Source organism: Myxine glutinosa, chromosome 14 (genome assembly GCF_964187855.1).
Source record: "Myxine glutinosa chromosome 14, kmMyxGlut1.1, whole genome shotgun sequence".
Taxonomy (NCBI): Eukaryota; Metazoa; Chordata; class Myxini; order Myxiniformes; family Myxinidae; genus Myxine; species Myxine glutinosa.
The window spans coordinates 63,703,970-63,724,171 of record NC_136274.1 but is presented as its reverse complement, the minus strand read 5'-3'; the positions used below and the strand labels follow the sequence as shown (position 1 = coordinate 63,724,171).

General features: G+C 47.6%; 1 protein-coding gene across 1 annotated transcript in view; it reads right to left on the bottom strand.

The window, feature by feature from the left end:
• Positions 1-2,476: 2,476 nt before the first annotated feature.
• Positions 2,477-20,202, bottom strand: part of LOC137439268 (sperm-associated antigen 17) — a 48,185-nt gene continuing 30,459 nt past the window's right edge. Inside the window, exons 9-15 of the mRNA XM_078767998.1 lie at positions 18,231-18,338; positions 17,575-17,722; positions 17,121-17,312; positions 15,921-15,958; positions 15,740-15,835; positions 7,723-7,877; positions 2,477-2,666 (exon numbers count right to left, since the gene is read on the bottom strand). Of these exons, the coding sequence (XP_078624124.1) occupies positions 2,477-2,666; positions 7,723-7,877; positions 15,740-15,835; positions 15,921-15,958; positions 17,121-17,312; positions 17,575-17,722; positions 18,231-18,338 (927 nt within the window). The remainder of the gene's footprint in view (positions 2,667-7,722; positions 7,878-15,739; positions 15,836-15,920; positions 15,959-17,120; positions 17,313-17,574; positions 17,723-18,230; positions 18,339-20,202) is intronic.

The window sequence follows — 20,202 nt, the reverse complement described above, 5'->3', positions numbered from 1 at the left end:
GAAAAATCTCATTTACCACATGTGGCTTTAAAATTAATGAGCAAATCAATTGGTTAGCAAATTAATTTGCTCACACTTGCTTTTATTACCTCCGCCACCGAAAGTGGATGGAGGTTATGTTTTCACCGCTGTCTGTTTGTTTGTTTGTGAACAGGATATCTCAAAAGGTTGTGGAGTATGTGTACGGATTCGGACGAAACTTTGTGGACAGGTTGTGTGTGTATGACAAGTAAGAATTGTTTCTATTTTGGTGAAGATCCAAATTGGTATGCCGATATGAGGATTTTAAATTTTTTTAAAGCGATTCCTCACCACGAACGATTTATAGCACGATATCTCAAAAAGTTGTGGATGACTTGTTACAAAACTTGGTGGACGAGTTGGGTAGGTGACAAGAACAAGACGATTCGATTTTGGTTCAGGTCCAAATCCAGCTCCGATCTGTTAGTGGGATACAAAACGTAAAGTTTTTTTTTTGATAATTTTGTTTAATTGTCTCTCTTCATTTGCATTGTATTTTTTTTTTAAATATAGAATCGAGGCTCGTGTAAGAGCTAACACATTGAACATGGAAAGATGCACAGACACATAAAACATGCAATGAAAGGAGCGGGAGACAAGAGGGGGAGAGAGGGAAGTACACAAGCACAACAACAGAAGAGAACAGGGACGTCGGTAGATCTGTGGAAGGGGAGGGCTGGGAGAGGAGGGGGGGGGGGGGTACATGGTATAAAGCAAATGAACACTTCTCGGAATTTCAGGAAAGAAGTTGGGGATTTAAAGAGGCGGATTTGGGGTGTTTTAACAGGGGTAGAAAAGATCAAGGTTTTGGATGGGGGAAGATTAGAGATGGTGGTGAACAGCTGTTTTAAAGACCTGGAGGGAGGAGTGGGATTGAAGAGAGTGAGGGAGTTTGTTCAAGAGGCGGGAGAAAAGAGGAATGAAGGAGTGAAGGTGAGCAGAGAGTCTTGATTTTGGCAGTTTAACCATAATCCGCTCCCTCTTTTTATATATTTTGTTTGTCTGGTTGATTTGTTTGTGAAGTAAATGTCAGCTCTTTCACGAGCCTCGATTCAGTATACAAAAAAAAAAAAAAAAAAAAAAAAAGAGGGTTGCAGGCAGATCTTGTGTGTTCTGCAGGACTATTTGGGGGGCAGATTACAGATAGAGCTGGGGGAGCAAGGCAGGAGAGGAGTCGGTTGAAGACAGAAAGACCACCTACCTGCCTGCGGTGAGAGAGAGAAAGGTCCTCAAAATAAGCTTCATCGCGGGAGATTCCAATGATTCTGAACGCTTTGGTTTCAACCACGTGAAGCCGAACTAGGTATTATTAATTATCTTATCTTAATTATTATATATATATACTCCTATTGACATCATCACTATTTTCTCAGCAGAAGCATTTGTAATTTGACTCATTTTACTCGTATTCTATGGTTTCCTCAGCCTTGAAGCTTGCTGCTGGCTTCGTTTACATTTGTCTTTCATCAATAACTTAGTCTTGCTGTGCAGAGAGACTCAGCAAGTCTCTGTGCCAAGACCTGTAATTACAGTACATGCATACTGCTTCTTATAAACTCCCATTATATTTTATAATAATTTTAATAAACATCACAAGCAAAAGCCACATTACTATACAGGTGATAAAGTTTTAACAATATGAACAAAAATATTAGGGAAGTAAGGAAATGTATCACATTTCTAAGAGGGTGTAATACTGCAACAGATTGGCGTGACAGCCTGAAGGTATATGCACTCAAGGTACGTGTCTAGCCTGGGTTCAAATCCCGACACAGCTTTTAAATGTCAGTTTATGTTGCCACGCCAACTTGTGAACAAGTGATGGGATTTTGAACAAATTTGGGAAACGTATATTTTATGATGCAAAGGTGAACTGATTATATTTTGTCATCAAAGTGGAGGAGTGAGATGATTTTGTGATTTTGGTGAAGTTAGAGGTCATGTCAGGTGAAAATGTGATACTTGAGAAGAGCTGAATGGATATAAATCAAACTTGGTACAAGTATGTATAATGCTGTAATAATGTGGGCAAAGGCATATCGGTCGACGTCATGACGTCGAAGTGTGTCGTTCTAGTTGTAGTTGTATACATAGTCAAGGCTCGTGGAAGAGCTAGTACACTGAATGGATCAGGACATAACAGGATGCAAAAGGAAGAGTAGAGACGCATGCAAGAGGAACAGTAGAGAGAGGGGAAAAACACCAACAACAGAGATAACAGATGGCTTTAACATGTGATGGAATGATTGCATGCCATCAGTCAGCTGTTACCCATAAGGCTGTGCAGAATGACAAGATAGAATAGTTTTGATTTATAAAGTCTGTATACATTTTATTAAGACACCTTGCATATGCGTGAGCACATACATACACATTCAGGTTTTTCATAATTTAATGCCGGTGTCTAAAATGACCATAGTCCTCACCGACATGAATGAGAGATATCATGCTATCTTCATTTTATCTTTAGTCTGATGCTTTTACACCCACCTATAGATGAGTTTTTTAAGTTGTCAACTTCTGGGGTCATGTCAGGACAGTCATTCAGCTTCATTCTTCCATAATCTGTGATGTCCATTGCTCCATTAACAAACTCCTTCTCAATCCATTTTGAAATGGAATCAGCAACATGCTCCAGATAATCTCTGGAAGAGCAAACCAAGAACCATCCTCAATTACTGGGATCCACTTCACTTTGCACATGATATACACTACTGTTCAAAAGTTTTAGAACACCTCAATTTTTCCAGTTTTTATTGAAATTTACGCAGTTTAATGTCTCAATGTACTCTGAAATTAAGCATAGAACAAATAAACAATAGGGGATAAAAAAAAAACAAATCATAGAATCATTTTGTTTCACCAAATTTAATTTAAATTTTTGACTCAGCAAAGTAGCCACCTTTTGCAGATATAACCGCCGAACACAGTAGTGGCATTCTTTCCACAATGGAAATCAAATATTGTTCGGGATGTTCTTCCCATCACTGTTGCAGAAGTTCCCACAAATGTGTTGCACTTGTAGGTTGCTTTGCTTTCACCCTTCTGTCCAGTTCATCCCAAACCAGCTCGATGGGGTTTAAGTCTGGAGACTGTGCTGGCCATTCCATGATTTGAAGCCTACCGTCTTGTTCTTTTCCTTGAAGGTAGTTTTGACATAGCCTGGAGGTGTGTTTAGGGTCATTATCTTGCTGTAGGATGAACCGCTGACCAACTAAGCGTATACCAGAGGGTATTGCATGGCACTGCAAAATGCTGTGGTAGCCCTTTTGGTTCAGGGTGCCAGTCACTCTGTGCCGCCGACTCTGGATCCAGCAAAAGAGCCCCAGACCATCACGCTTCCTCCTCCATGTTTGACAGTTGGTGTCACACATTGAGGAACCATCCTTTCGCCTACTCGATGGCGTACAAAAACCCTGTGTGATGAACCAAAGATTTCAAATTTTGATTAATCGGTCCAAAAGACCTTCTTCCAGTCTTCAGTAGTCCACTGGCAGTGCTTCATGGCCCAGGCAAGCCTCTTTTTCTTATTTTGCCATCTTAGCAATGGCTTTCTTACTGCCACTCGACCTGTCAAACCTGCAGCTCGAAGTCTTCTCTTCACAGTTGAAACTGAGACTTGCTTACTTCGACCAGTGTTAAGCTGTGCTTGAAGCTGTTCTCCTGTGAGCCACCTATCACGCAAGCTGTTGACTCTCAGAAACTTGTCTTCTGATTCTGTTGTGGCTTTGGGTCTGCCAGACCTCTTCCTGTCGGAGTTTCCTCCAGTTTCCAATATACTACTTCCTGCAGTGCAATATTGTCCAAATAATGCTTCAGAGGGTGTAATAACAGTCTGTTCCAATACTGCTTTTATACAGACAGGAGGTTTGTAATCAAGTAATCAGTAGAGGTTGGGACACCTGCAGGAATTGTTTGCTTCAACTTTCAAGGCTTAATTTACTTACATTGCTGCAGAACAGCTGTAAGTTGTTAACCCATTACTTGTTCCCTGAAGAAGGCCTTTTTGTTACAAAATAACTGTACAATTTACATTATTTTCCCATTTTTGCGAACCTAAACTTTTTTTAACCTTGCGCAGTTTACTGCTTACCTTTGTACCATTTCAGGTTATTCACTGGACATTAAACTGCATAAATTTCAATAAAAACTGGAAAAATTGAGGGGTTCTAAAACTTTTGACCGGTAGTGTAGAAAGAGGCAATTCATACAATCGGTGGGTATTTTATTTTTATTACGGTACGGCTCATGATCACACTTTATCATAGAAACCCATGGAGTTGACCTCTCGACAACTGATTAAATTCTCATTTCACCAAGTCAGAGCTAAAACACAGTCAAAGTATGAAATAAATTAATACTGTCCGACCCCGCTATTCGCGGAATCCGCGTATTCGCGGTTGATAAAATACGACCTGTTTCTCTATTCGCGGAAAAAATCCCGCGAATTCGCGGTTTTTCAGGGGCACAAAAAAAAAAAATCTCACGAGCCGCTAGCTTGACACATTTTTAAAAAACCATCTTTCACCTGCCATGCATAAAGCAGCTGGATATACACACAAAAAAACTTCTTCGATCCGCGAGCATGACCTGCTTATACTGTACAGTACAGTACATTCACTGCTGTATGCTTTGCATTTTCATGGCTTTCGTGGCCGCGAATTTTAGCCGCACTACAAGCGAGCTTTGTGGGATATCCCACCAGATGTGTAAACAAGTCAACCCCACGAATTATAGAATGCAATATGCAAACGCTTCATTAAATCGATTACAGTTTGCAATTTACGGTAAAGCATTATCAGAGATCTTACACAATGAAAACTCTTTCGGGGGATGTTCCATCAGCTACGAAAACATGTCAACCCCACGAATGATAGAATACAAATGTTTCATTAAAGCTACTGGCAACGATACCCACCCTATGGGCGGGGCTTCAATTGGGAAGCCCAAATGAAAAGGAAAACTATCAGAAATTAAAGGCTTTTTTTATTTTAAACGATTCATATAAACATCCGTTGAATCATATCACACACAAATCATCAAAATCTAAACAGTACATGGCGCCCATTTTGAAAAAAGATTGAATTTTGCAAAACGGAAGCGGCCGCTACACCGGTTTCTCAGTCGCTTTGCACACGCTGCCATGTTACTTTGGAGCCGCACATTTATATAGGAAGAGTTCGTCAGGAGTCGATCTACTCTCTCTCCTGGTACGTAGAATAAACAGTATTTGTAGAATTTCAACAAAAGCCACATCACTGTTCATATCGGTAAATATTATTCCATCGTGTTTGGAAAAAGTGGAAAATTGGAAAAACAATATAGCCTATTTTACTCCCAGGGGTTCCCAGAATTACCCACCCAAAATATCGTTGCGATCGGTTGAGCCGTTTTTGCGGTACCTTCGAACAGACGGACGGACATTTGGTGAATTATCGTAAGATTATTGAAATTAGCAGATAGGCTCAAGACAGCATCATTCGATAAACCTCCCACAAACAATGGGCAGACTATTTCCCGCAACTACCCACAATGCTCGCAATCCTACATATACCCGTACAGACTGTGTCCTTGATCTCAATCATTGTTCTCATCCGTTGCTTCGACCTGTGTTTTTGACTCTCGCTCTGCTCGTCGTTCAATCATGGCTCCCAAACGCAAGACCAGTGCCGGAGATGCGTCGACTAACAAGGGGTAGAAGAAAGTGATGAGCCTTAGCCACAAAGTGGAGCTGCTCGACCGGCTTTCGAGAGGAGAGTGTGCAGCCTCTGTGGGCAGGCATTATGGCATCAACAAATCCACCTTTCACTACATACGGAAGAAGAAGGCGATTCGTGACAGTATTTCAGGGAGCGCTGTATCGATTATGAAGGTGGTAACCCATGTCCGGGATTTCCACATAGAAAGGATGGAGAGTGATGTGACAACCTCACATCTCAGCATATGGATTGAGGACAACACACAAAAGAGTATGCCTTTGAGTGAACCTCTCATTCGCGCAAAGGCCAAACAAATTTACAATCATCTGTCTGGCACGGGTGATGCCAGTACGAGTGATGCACCGAGCGAAGATGATACAAGCAGCGCGACTTCATTCACTGCAAGCAGGGAATGGTTCCATCGTTTCAAGGAAGCGTTATGGTCTCAGAAATGGGAAGCTCACAGGAGAGCGTGCCTCCGTGGACCATGAGGCGGTAAAAGTGTTCCCTGCTCAACTCGTGAGGCTGATCCAAGGGAAGGGATACCTCCCAGAGCAGGTGTTCATTGTTGACGAGACCGGCCTCTTCTGGAAAAAGATGCCCACGACAACTTTAATCTCGAAGTGTCAGAGGAGACAGCATCGGGATTCAAGGCTGCTTCGGACCGGGTATCTTTTCTCCTCTGTGCAAATGCAAAAGGGGACTTCATGCTGAAACCCATGATGTTGTACCGTTCCCTGAACCTGCGTGGTCTCAAGGGCAAGAACAAGCAAATTCTGCCCGTGTTCTGGAGAGCCAACAGGAAAGCCTGTGTGACGGCAGCAACCTTCCTGGATCGGTTCCAAAACTGTTTCGTCCCTCAGGTGGAGAGGTCATGGTGGATAAAAACCTTGCGTTCAAGGTTCTCTTGCTCCTGGACAATGCTCCTGGCCACCCCGCAAACCAGGACGTGGCTCACCCGAACGTCGAGGTAATCTTCCTGCCACCCAACACCACCTCCCTCATCCAGCCACTCGACCAAGGTGTGATTTCAACGTTTAAGATGTATTACACCCATCTCACCTTTCACCGCATTTTGGATGCTATGGACTCCAACCCAGGGCTCACCGTCGGGCAGTGTTGGAAAGATTTCAGCATTGCCCACTGCATTGGCGCCATCAAGGAGTCATAGACGTAATGACGTAACGGACACAAAACTGATGTATTCTAACTTCCTGTACATTTGCAGTCACTACGAGGGGAATAGTTTTACGATTAGATTTACTATAATGTTAACGTTACGTTATCATTATTTCGAAAATGATATTACCATGAAAAAATAATTGAGGCAAATTCCCTACTTCCTCGGTTATTAATATTAGTGCCGAACACCGCTCATCATTGATCATGAACCATACACTGCTTCAATCCATTTACTTTCCATTCACGACATTGGGATTTAAGTGTCATGGTTATATTTACTATATTATTATTATGAAAACGATACTACTGAAACGATACACTACTGTATTAAGAAACCTGGGTTTAATTTGTCCAAAGCGGTCCGAAGATGAGGCTTAACGCCTAAGTCCGAAACATACCGTACCGTATTGTTGGAAGAGCCGTAATGTCTATGCTTTTGATATTTGATGGTCATTTTAACAATCGATTTGTTTGTGTTTCACACTGAATGAAAAAAGTAGAGGCAGAGCATGGCGATTGTGATATATGACAGGTTCGACGATATGTTCGCCCTGAACGGCATATAAATAAAAATGGCGGAGTGTGGAGAGTCAGCCGCATACGCCGTAATGACATCAGACGTAATCACATCACCCTGTCATGCGACCATATCCTCAGCTCTGATTGGTATACGTTTGAGGGGACATACATACATACATACTGATGGACAAACACTGTTCTAGACCGCTTCGCCCAATGGGCTACGCCGTAAAAAGTAATGACATAATGCACATGCATTTCATAACAACAACAGAAAAAATGTGCAGAAGTCACCACTTACCTAAAGTAGATGTTCGTGTGTAGGCTGCAATGCCATGTTTCCTGTAGTTGTAGTGGCTGGGTGAGCGGGTTGTAAAAGCAGAAAAGTATGGAGTCCTCGCTCGCTAAGGAGTAACGTTGCATGGAATGGTAAGTCTCATGGGCATTTAACAGCAGCTGTTCAGAGAAAGGAATACACACATTGAGGGATTTTTCTTTCGGATACATGTGACTGCAATCAAATAGGAGTTGCAGAAATATGTTTCAACGATGACACACAACTAAAAAAAACGCAAATCAACCATTAGTACACCATGCCTCCACAAAGGACAGCGACATAGTAACCAAACACTTTTGTATATAGTGTCAAGGCTCAAAGATGAGCTAGAACACAGATGGAATAAGGACATAACAGAACAAAAAGAACAGCAGATAGAGAGAGTGACAAAGTAGAGGAAGAATTGGAGAAATACTGGATAAGGGGAAGAATGAGAGCAAGTGGAGAACATGGGGGTGAACAAGATGGATACAACCACAAATTCTCAATCGCAGAAGTGAAAGGAAAAACTGTAAACTCCTGAAAGAGGTGGGTTTGGGGAGAGTTAATTGGGGGTCAAAAAATCGTGGTTTTGGATGGGGCTGTTTGTAATGTCTTTGTTGGGATGGGGCAAACTCGCTTCTGAAAGAATATGCATTTGTCCTTGTTCAAGCGAAGGCTCCTGGCGGTCAGGCTCCTTCCTCATAATTGCCAAGAAACATGAGCGTTTGCCATGAGCAGCAAACTTAGACATCACCTTGCCAATATTCTCAAGATTTTGTTCGGCCATGGCGCCCGCAATGAGGATGTCATCCAAGTAGCATTGTGCAGATAAGTCGGTACAAAGATGATACATCGCCTTCTGCCACATTGCCGGAGCTGAAGCGATCCCAAAACAAAGACGGGTACACTGGTACATACCCTGACACATATTGATGGTAAGGAGGTGATGATCCTTCGGTGCGCGATCTTGAGATGAAAGTACGCATCGTGCAAGTCCAACTTTGTGAAGTACCGACTCCCCGCCAACTTTGAATATATCTCGTCAATGGATGGCAGTGGATACTGCTCCACACAGAGGTTGTGGTTAGTAGTTGCTTTAAAATCACCACATAGGCGAATACCTCCACTTAAGCACTGTGACCATGGGCGTCGCCCACTCAGAGTGTTCCACCGGTTCAATGACTCTGTGGTGCTGTGCACACACAACTCGATTGCCAAGAAGGTAGGCCACCACTCGTTGTACAAACCAAAACACTTTATTCTAGGCTCGCACGTAAGCACTGGGCGGGCTCGACTTTCGAGCCCGCATATATGTCCCGAGGCCACGCCTTGCCCTCGGGCGTGGCCGGTCGGCCGAAAGGCGGGGCATGTATTTCAGTTCCACCCTGCGCTTCGTGACGCCTTTGCTCCGGGCGTGGCCCGAGCCGCGCTTCCACGCCCGGTCACTCGCGCCACCCACTGGTGCGCGGAATTATTGCCCGCTGCCATTGTGTCCGCCACACGCGCCCCCCCAGAATTCCCACGCACCTGAAGGGTGAGCTTGCGGTGAAGCCAGATGACCCGGCCGAAACGCCCTCTGGCGATGCGTGCAGGGCTGGGGGGTGGTGGGACGATGGGGGTGGGGGGGTGCCAGGGGTCTGCCCGCCGGGGGGTGGCCTCGACGCGGAGGCAGAGCTGCTTGCGGGGGGTGGTCCAGGTCGAGGTGGGCCGGCTTGAGGCGGTCCACGGAGATACGATCTGGAGTACCGCCGATGTCCACGGTGAAGTGCTTGTCCCCGGTCTCCAGCACGCAGAAGGGCCCATCGTACGGGGGCCGCAGCGGTGCCCGGTGGGCGTCGTGCCGGACAAAAATGTACTCTGCCGTGCGAAGCTCCGGGGCGACATGTGAGGACGGGCAACCGTGGTGTGCCGTCGGTACCGGGGCGAACCTCCTGGCGGCCTCCTGAAGGGTGGAGCGCTGTTGCGCCGCGGACCAAGGTGCCGTGGAGTCGGGGATAAATTCGCCCGGTACCCGCAGCGGTTGTCCGAAGACCAGCTCCGCCGAGTACGCGCGCAGGTCGTCCTTTGGCGCCGACCTGAGGCCCAGCAGGACCCAGGGGAGCCTGTCGGCCCAGCTGCCGTCGTGGAGGCTGGCCCGGAGCGCGGCCTTCATCAAGCGATGGAAGCGCTCGCACAGGCCGTTGGCCTGTGGGTGGTAGGCCGTTGTGCGGTGCAGCTGGACGCCGAGCCCTTGCGCCACCGCTCCCCAGAGCTCTGAGGTGAACTGGGGGCCGCGGTCGGACGAGATGGCCGAGGGGGCGCCGAACCGGGAAACCTAAGTGGCGATGAAAGCTTGCGCGACGTCAGCCGCAGCCGTCGCCGCCAAGGGCACGGCCTCCAGCCACCGGGTGGTGTGGTCCACCATGGTGAGGAGGTGGGTGAAACCCCACAAGGGGGGCAGAGGTCCCACCAAGTCGGCGTGCACATGGTCGAACCTACGTTCGGGCACCTTAAACGGGGCCAACGGGGCCTGGGTGTGGCGGTGGACTTTCGCGCGCTGGCACGCGAGGCATGTTCGGGCCCAGTCGCGGACGTTCTTCCGGAGGCCATGCCAGATGAACTTCGCCGCGACAAGTTTCTGGGAGGCCTTCGTGCCCTGGTGGGACAGGCCGTGGATGGCGTCAAAAACCGGGCGCTGCCAGCCAGCGGGCACGATGGGACAAGGCCGGCCGAGGGAGACGTCGCACAAGAGGGCAGTGCCCGCGACGTCGAACGGCACCTCGGTGACACGGAGGCCCGTGACGGCGGTCCACAAGGCCTGGACGTCGGGGTCGGCGGTCTGGTCCGCCGCCATCCGGGCATAGTCGATCCCCAGGTGGACCGTGTGTGCGACGGACCGGGAAAGGCAATCCGCCACCGGGTTGTCCTTACCCGCGACGTGTCGGATGTCCGTCGTGTACTCGGACACGGCAGAGAGGTGACGTTGCTGCCGGGCCGACCATGGCTCGGCGACCTTGGCCATCACGAAAACAAGGGGCTTGTGATTGACGAAGGCCGTGAACGGGCGGCCCTCGAGAAGATGGCGGAAGTGTCGGACCGCCAGGTGGAGCCCGAGCAGCTCGCGGTCGAAGGTGCTGTACCGGCGTTCGTGCGGGCGGAGCTGCCGGCTAAAAAACGCCAGCGGCTGCCAAGCACCACTCACCCACTGCTCGTGCACCGCGCCCACTGTGTAGTCCGACGCGTCGGTGGTGAGGGCGATTGGTGCATCGGGCGCCGGGTGTGCCAGCATGGTGGCGTTGGCCAAGGCCAGTTTTGCGCCCGCAAACGCCACGTCCATCTGCTCCGTCCAGGCGATATCACCTTTGCCCGGCTTCCCCCAGAGGGCCTCGTGCAGGGGGCGCAGGAGCTGGGCGACGCGGGGCACGAAGCGGTGATAAATATTCACCATGCCCAGGAATTCCTGGAGCCCCTTGATCGTGCGGGGGCGCGGGAAACTCCGGACCGCCTCCACCATGGCCGGTAAAGGGATGGCCCCGTGCCTGGTGATGCGGTGCCCCAAGAAGTTGATGGCGGTGACGCCGAAACGGCACTTCGTGGGGTTGATTATCAGGCCATGCTGGCCCAGGCGTTCGAAGAGCGTGCGGAGATGGAGCAGGTGCTCCTCCCGGGACGCGCTCGTGACTAGGATGTCATCCAGGTAGACGTAGATCAAGGACAAGTCACGCAAGACGCTGTCCATGAGCCGCTGGAACGCCTGGGCCGCATTTTTCAACCCAAAGGGCATCCGCAAAACTCGAAGAGCCCGAAAGGTGTTATGACGGCCATCTTCGGTACATCGTCCGGTTTTATGGGGGCCTGGTGGTAGCCCCGGATGAGGTCCACCTTGGAGAAAATGGTCGTTTTCGCCAACCGGGTGGAAAAGTCCTGAATATGCGGGACCGGGTAGCGGTCGGGGGTGGTGGCGTCGTTGAGCCGGCGGTAGTCACCGCACGGCCGCCATCTGCCGCCGGGCTTGGGCACAATGTGCAGAGGAGAGGCCCATGCGCTGTTGGAGCGCCGTTCGATGCCCAGCCGCTCCAGCGTGGCGAACTCCGCTTTCGCAACGGCGAGCTTTGTGGGGTCGAGGCGGCGTGCCCAGGCGTAGACCGGTGGTCCGACGGTGGGAATATGGTGTTCCACCCTATGTTTGACGGCCACCGCTGAAAAGGTGGGCCGTGTGAGTGCCGGGAAACTGGCGAGGAGGCGGTAAACTCGTCCGCTGCCGGAAGCATACAGACTAACCTCGGCGGGACGGAACCGCTCAGCAAGCCGCTTGGTAAGCCGCTCAGCGAGCTGCTCAACGAGCCGCTCAGCGAACAAGCGAGCGAGCTGAAGGTTTCGGCCTGGACGAGGCGTCGACGCTTAACGTCCACCAACAGCCCATGCGCACAAAGGAAGTCCACACCGAGCAGGGCCATTGGCACGCTGGCGGTGACGAAAGACCATTGGAAGCGCTGTCCCCCGAAACGCTGCGAGAGGCAACACTTCCCGAATGTGCGGATGGGAGTTCCGTTGGCGGCGAGCATGGCGGGGCCCCGGCCCGCGGCTTGCTTGTCGGACGCCGAGGCAGGGAGGATGCTTTCCAGCGCTCCAGTGTCGCACAGAAAACGGCGACCAGACGAGGTGTCCGTGATGAACAGGAGGCTGCCGGAATGGCCGACGCTCATGGCCGCAAGTGAGCGCCGGTCCGGTCGTTTCCCGACCCGTCGAAAGAACACGGCCGGCGGCACGCCCTAGCCTTGCGGCTGAACCTGGCATGATAATAACACCAGGTTTGCCCCGGTGGTGGCTGCCGCGTCAGTCGTGACGGCGGTGGTGGACGGGGTGTAGCAGCGGCCCCGGGGGGGGGGGGCACGGCGCTGAAGCCTCCGCACCGGGATCCAGTACGGCAGCACCATGCACCGGCCGCGTGTGCGGCGCTGAAACCTCCGCACCGGGATCCACTACGGCAGCGCCATACGTCGGCCGCGTGTCGCAGACCGCGAAAAACTTGTCCGCCTCTCCGGCCAGGACGCGGGGTTCCGTTATGTTCGAACCGGCCAGCGCAAGCCGCACCTGCGCAGGTAGCTGGCGGAGGAAAAGCGCGCGGAAAAGGAAATCCGGGCGCTGGTCTCCACGAAGGGACAACATATAATCCATCCGAACGGACGGTCGTGTGTCGCCGAGGGCGGGAAGGTCCAGGAGGCGGTCGGCGCGGTCGGCCTCCGTGAGCCCGAACGTGGCGAGGAGAAGTCGTTTGAGCGCCGCGTACTTGTGGGCGCCCGGCGGGTGCCGAAGGATGGACACGACGCGGGCGGTAGTGCCGGGCCCGAGGGTGGCGACCATGTGAAAGTACATGGTGTCGTCCGCCGTGATGCCCCGGAGCTGGAATTGGGCTTCGGCCTGCACAAACCAAACGTCGGCCTGTGCTTCCCAGAACTCCGGGAGTTTAACGGCGACAGCGTTGGTAGCTATGGTGCGTTCAGGGGTCAGCTACGGCTGAACCAGTCCGGGTCACCAGTGTGGTGTTGTGCACACACAACTCGATTGCCAAGAAGGTAGGCCACCACTCGTTGTACCAACCAAAACACTTTATTCTAGGCTCGCACGTAAGCACTGGGTGGGCTCGACTTTCGAGCCCGCATATATGTCCCGAGGCCACGCCTTGCCCTCGGGCGTGGCCGGTCGGCCGAAAGGCGGGGCATGTATTTCAGTTCCACCCTGCGCCTCGTGACGCCTTTGCTCCGGGCGTGGCCCAAGCCGCGCTTCCATGCCCGGTCGCTCGCGCCACCCACTGGTGCGCGGAATTATTGTCCGCTGGCATTGTGTCCGCCACAACTCCAATATTTTCCAATCGATCGAGCTCCGCTTTGACCCAATCGCGAAGGGCATATGGCACTGGTCGAGGCTTACACAATCGCGGACTGACACCCTTCTTCAGGTGCAGGTGACCTTGAGCACCTTTGAGCTTCCCAAGTTCAGTCCTGAATCGAACTTGATGTTTTTCCAAGATCCCTCCAAGCGCGAAGGAGACGGAAATGACGTATGCACACTGTAAATGTTTGCCCAATCCAGACGAATGGTGTGCCCCTTCGCTCTTTCACGAGCCTCGATCTTGTATACAAAAAAAAAAAAAAAAAAAAAAAACCAATGACGACCAAGTAGAGATGGTCCAGAACCATCAACCACATGCAGGGGCAACACCGCTTGCTGGATCCGATAACAAACCAACACATCCATCAAGCTTAATGGATTTATCATCTCCCCTGTGTAAGTACGAAGGGTAGTGTGTATCTAGGCTAACACTGGACAACCCAACTGACGCCAGATCCATTTACTCACGATACTGACTGATGCCCCGGTATCCACTATGAAGTTGACTGGTCTGCCATTCACACTGACAGCCACCACAAAGGGGTGATTTGCAGCTGAAGTCATCGGAAAAACGCCCTGTTGATCAAATTCACTGGTAGCCCCGACCACATCAACCGATGATGGTGCCCAGCCTCAACAGACCCTCCGCACATGGCCTGTCTTACCACACCGGTAACACACCGCATTCCAAAATGAACAGCTCCCACGGGAATGTGAACCACCACATCCCTGACAAGGCTGCTGTGGTGGTTGTCCCTGTAACGCACTGCTTGCATGTACCCGGGAATAAGAAGAAGAAGTTCCCTGAAGAGGAAGTTGGAGAATTGCGAGCACGTGACCCTCCCGCAGAAGAATTGCGAACACGTGACCCTCCCTCAGCTATGGCATTAACAGCCAAGTCCTTCCCAACAATGGCGCAAACATCCTTTCTAGCTTGTTCCATAACAGCCGCAGTTTCAACTGTTTTAGCAAACGTAATCTCTTCAAACATTATCCATAAAATACGGGACCATCTTCTCATCTAGCAACCCCGCGATAAAACGATCCTTCAATCTTTGTGATCGTTCATCTTCACCAAAACGACAATCCCCGCCAGATGCTTGAGCCTGGCCATGAAATCAGACACGAAATCAGCTACCCTCTCATCGGGAAACCGAACCAGGTTGTCGAACTCGTACCCCGATAACTGTGGTGACTTGCCTGGTCTAATGTGGTCATGCAACGTCTTCACGATGGACTTATAGGTAACAGCATCATCCGACGTCCTCGCCGGCGAAATCAAGTCACACAGCAAATGGAAAACTTCCGCCGAGAGGGACGATAGAAGAATCGCTTTCTGCTTCCCCGCCTCGACGGTATCGTTAGCGATGAAATAAAAAGCTCAGCTGCTGCGGAAAAAGTTAAAAGTTATCCCCAGCATACTCCAAGACCTTTCCATACGACATAGCCATGGTCCGAAAAAACCTCGTCGCCAATTGTAATGTCGTTTTTATAAAGATGCGGACACGCAGAGATGATCAAGCACCATCTTTATTGCAGGCAACTGCAACACCAGGCCTCACTCCATAACATACATGACACTACACTGTTCACCATCTGATATGGTGGTGAACAACTGTCTTGGAGTCCTGGAAGGAAGAATGAGAGTGAAGAGACCGAGAAAGTTGGGGATAAAGAGGAACGAATGAGTGGATGTGAGAAGTCTGGATTTTGGATTCAATCACAACAACACCGAGACTACACTTTGCACTAATACAACACTCAATTAAACCAGAAACACACCTTGATGACACACAGCAATGTGATTCGATGCAATATCCCTACAACCAACACCAAAAATATACAGAATGGCAATACTGTACTTGTAATCTTGTATGTCAATTCATCAATGCCGTACGATGGAAACGCCTTGTATGGTGTGAAGAGCACACTTTACATTTTAAAGCGTAGATAGTGAATGACAAAAACAGATTATTGGCAATTTATGAAAGAGAGAACAGAAGCAAGTTTTCTTTGGGCTTTCAAAAGGAATATGTGAGACTCCAGGGAGTCCTTTGTTTCTGCTCTTGGTGAAGAAACCAAACAAAAAAGATCAGATGTGTAGAGGAGAAAAAACTGTCAGATGTACCTGAATGAGAACGCTGGGCCTGTAGTTCTCACAGTAAGTCCAGTCGTCCAGGCACCTGAGTTGCGTACTTTTGATGTCTGTCAGAATCGCCTCCTGCTGGGATCCAATACGAGGGAGTTAATGAAGTGGAAACACTATGCAGTAGAGGCCAGGTTCATGGACATCAGAGAGTATTGCTCACCATTTCTTCCTTGGATCCATTTGCTTCTCCCTGAAGCACTGCAATAAAAAATAAATCACAAATTACTTCAAGCTATAGTCAGGTTCACGATGTCAATAAATTATATTTCGTTAAAAATCATGGTAGATTAGCAAACCTATACATTTTGGGAAAGGTTATAGCATAAGGAAACTAAAAATCAATGTTTACATTTGGAGAGATACCTGTATGGCGGCCATTTTGGATTTTCAAAATGGCCACTGTAAAATACATATTTTGCTCTATTTCTGCCTCGAATTACCCTAAAAACTTTTAAAAATATACTAAACCTATATTTTCAGGGACAAGGAATCCAATGAAAGTATCAAATTAGTGCTATGGGGAATGGTAAGACACGAATCAAAGGTTTTGAATTGCAAAATACTGTCTTTATATTCGCGATAAGTTGCATAATCAAATACATGTTATCATTTTGTACAGGCAGTTAATAACATCAAAATGTGTCACAATAATTCATATCACCAAACATACACAGGCAGTCAGCAAAATCATATATACACATGCAGTCAGTATAACTTCACATCTACACAGGCAGTCAATGACAAAATATACACAGGCAGTCAATGGCATCAAACATACACGATTACAGAATATGCCATTTAGACTTCGTCATCACTGTCCCGTGTGTCGTATCCGACAATATAGTCTGCATCGTTTTCACAGTCCGTTCCACACAAGCAAAGGTCGGTCAAATTGATTGGCAAATCGAATTGGTCGAATGGTCGATCGAATCGAATTCGATGAATCGAATCGAATCGAATCGATCGAATTGGTCAAATGGTCGAATGGTCGATCGAAGCGATTGGTCGAATGGTCGAATGGTCGAATTGGTCGAATCGAATTGGTCGGAATTGGCAAATGTAAACATTGATTTTCAGATTTTCCATGTAATAACGTTTCCAAAAATGTATAGGTTTGCTAATCTACCATGATTTTGAACGAAAAAACATAGTGAACCTGACTACTAGGCAAATAGGATGTTTTAAGATTTTACAAACAGGTATTTGACAAGCAAAAAGCATCCGATTCAGATATTTTAAACACATCAATCATGAAATCAAAGATGCATTCCATGAATGGGCTGGAGGTGGAGGGTTTTGAACAGGTTCGATTCGCTGGGTATGACGTGTTATTAAAAGCTTTATTGTGAAGTGTTCTCACCGATATTTGATTCTTCAGTGCCCTCAAGCGGCTCCGGGGTGCTACTGGTGCTCACAGGTTTCTCAACAAAAGCCAGGGGTCTGTCCCACGGGATGGCCGTGCCACGCTCGTGGGTGCCAATCTGTGGGAGTTCCAGGCTCTCGAGCACGAACTGCATGATGGCGTGGTGCACCACCATGTCGGATCGGTTGTCTGTGTGATCGGGTATTTGTCCGAGTATGAAGAGCCGTAGTAATAAATATATGCAAAAGTTTGTTTGCTTTGCACTTATTAATTTTCTCGCATTGATTTGTAAATATTGGCAAACATACATGCAATCACATTTAAATAGAACCTGTTAACAATTATGAACTGCCACAAAGGCCCTCCCTTGAATATGTTTTGAGAATCTATGAGACTTGTTTACACAGCTGTTCCGTTACTCTCTCTCCATGGTAATGAAGCATCGCATTACCACCAACTGAGCAGTGCTGCAGGAGATGCTGGGCATGGGCCCTTTGAAGCTTGTCTATAGATCCAGGAGTAGTCCTCATAATTTTGGACAGTAGTTTAAGGTTCAGCATCTGGAGCTCCACTCGAGAAACATCAAGGCCTCGTGTGGGCTGGGTGACAAAAGCAAGTCCAAAGTGAGCATAATCCAACAAAATAATGCAATCTCCATACTTCCCATGAACCTACTCTGCATTGAAGAACGAGAAGTCAGTGCATGAGCAGGCTGGCAGGACACTGCTTTCTTGGCATAGAAAAGGAGCAAATTTCTCAACCTGCACAGTCAGCATAGTTGTGTAAAGTGGGGCAAGATGCCTCTTCCGGGAAAGTTGGGACAAAATGCCCCCTCTTCCACCCTTGTATGACCTTCTTGGTCCTAGTTACATGTTCAGTACCCTGAAAATATACACAAGGGCTTTCTGGCTGTCAATATAGCGGGCAATTTCGAATCAGAAAAGTTCAGTGTACGGAACAAAGGGGCTAAGGAAATTGTATATACATGGCCAGAAGAAGGTGGGGGTGATGGGGGTGCTTCCCCTTTCCCGATGGAGTATCTTGCCTCACCTAACTCAAATTACAGAAACAAGGGATGAGATGCTCAAAGCAATAATACATAATGACCTCCAGGTGATGCGTGCGGTGATATATCTCATCCCCGTAACTTATCAGCTTGGGAGCAATCGGTGTGTTCGTTTGAATAGCTTCAGGTGGTGCAAAATCTGCAAGAATCTGGAGAGGATAAACATAAAATCACGTAATATCTTCAACTGAAGGCAACGATAACCATCAAGGATCTAATTTTGAAAAATGACTTCAAGCATTTGATTTAATACCCTTTAAAAAGGTTCCATATTAAATATCAGAACTACTTTTTCGCCTGGACTTTCTAGCTAACACACACAATGGTCGATACTTTTCACAAGGTACCAAGAGATCTATAACGTGCACCAACAAATGCTGGCAGATAAGACACTGAAAATCTACCGAAATCCTAATTCATTGTCTTCTCACATTATCAAGGGCGAACACATGCCAATTATTGGCTCTTCAACGGTTCATGATGATTTGGCCTGTCTGAGGTTCCCATCTGAGCTTGGACCTTTAGGCTATGAGCCAGACCCCCCAAATTGACCGGTCGGTACCATACAGATGGAGTAAGGCTCATTGTGATTTTTAGCAAGATATATGTCCCTAGATATGAAAAAAAGTGATAGCAGTGTATAACTCTCGGCCATCTCTGTGTTATCACCCGAAATATTATTGTACGCCTGCTTCGCTTCGCCAAAAAATGTGATATTTGCTAAAATTGGAATAAATATGTTTTTAAGGACCACAGAGTGCCGATATCGAGATCGAGATCGTATTTGTTCGAGAGATCATGATAAACCTAGAGTGTGGAGCAAGTTTGCATGCATTGTGAAATATAATGTAGCTGATGTTACAAACCTACTTTAGGATACTAGCTAATACCAAAAATTACACAGATACCAAAAGTAGTAGACGAATAAACCTAAAATGTTCAAAAGCTATGTTTCGTTCCAAAATATCAAAATTAGGGGGTATGGTTGAACATATTTTGAACTTTGCCAAAATATGTGCCCCAAACAACCACCATATTATAAAGTAATGATATATTCCAATGCAGTGGTTCCTTGCGAAGATTTTGAGGGGTCAAATGTTACTCTGGGAGTTTTCATTTTTGAAATATTGACAAAAATGTACAATGTGAATTCTGAACTCGAAGCGATTTCGACCACTTTTTCACTAAATTTAACATATTTTTTGTCATTATATCAATATTTTGATAAATAACCCCCACAAATGTTCTATATTTCTATTACTATATTAGTTGGCATCCAGTATGCAAATTATTGGCACTCTGTGGTCCTTAAAAACATATTTATTCCAATTTTAGCAAATATCACATTTTTTGGCGAAGCGAAGCGGGCGTATAATAATATTTCGGGTGATAACACAGAGATGGCCGAGAGTTATACACTGCTATCACTTTTTTTTCATATCTAGGGACATATAACTTGCTAAAAATCACAATGAGCCTTACTCCATCTGTATGGTACCGACCAACCCCCTTGGCTCATAGCCTATAATAATATTTCGGGTGATAACACAGAGATGGCCGAGAGTTATACACTGCTATCACTTTTTTTTCATATCTAGGGACATATATCTTGCTAAAAATCACAATGAGCCTTACTCCATCTGTATGGTACCGACCAACCCCCTTGGCTCATAGCCTACTTGTGATGCTGGGATCACATGTTCAAATCCCACATAATGTGTATTTATTCACGGCCAATTAGTGTCCTTGTAATTCGTGCAAAATTACACTTATACCTACTTCTATCTTCCTTCTTAATGCGATAAAGATGTAAGCTCCATAAATATGAGCTCAAAAATAAGTTGCAAAATAAACAAATGAAGAAAGCAGACTGGCACTCAGTGGGCCGCATACCTCCACCAGGGTGAACAGCTTACGCTTTGTAACCCACTGATAGGCCGGATCTTCGGACCTTCACCAAGGCATTCGGACCTTCACCAATATCTAATCTGTGGCTTGTTCTTGTTACCCACC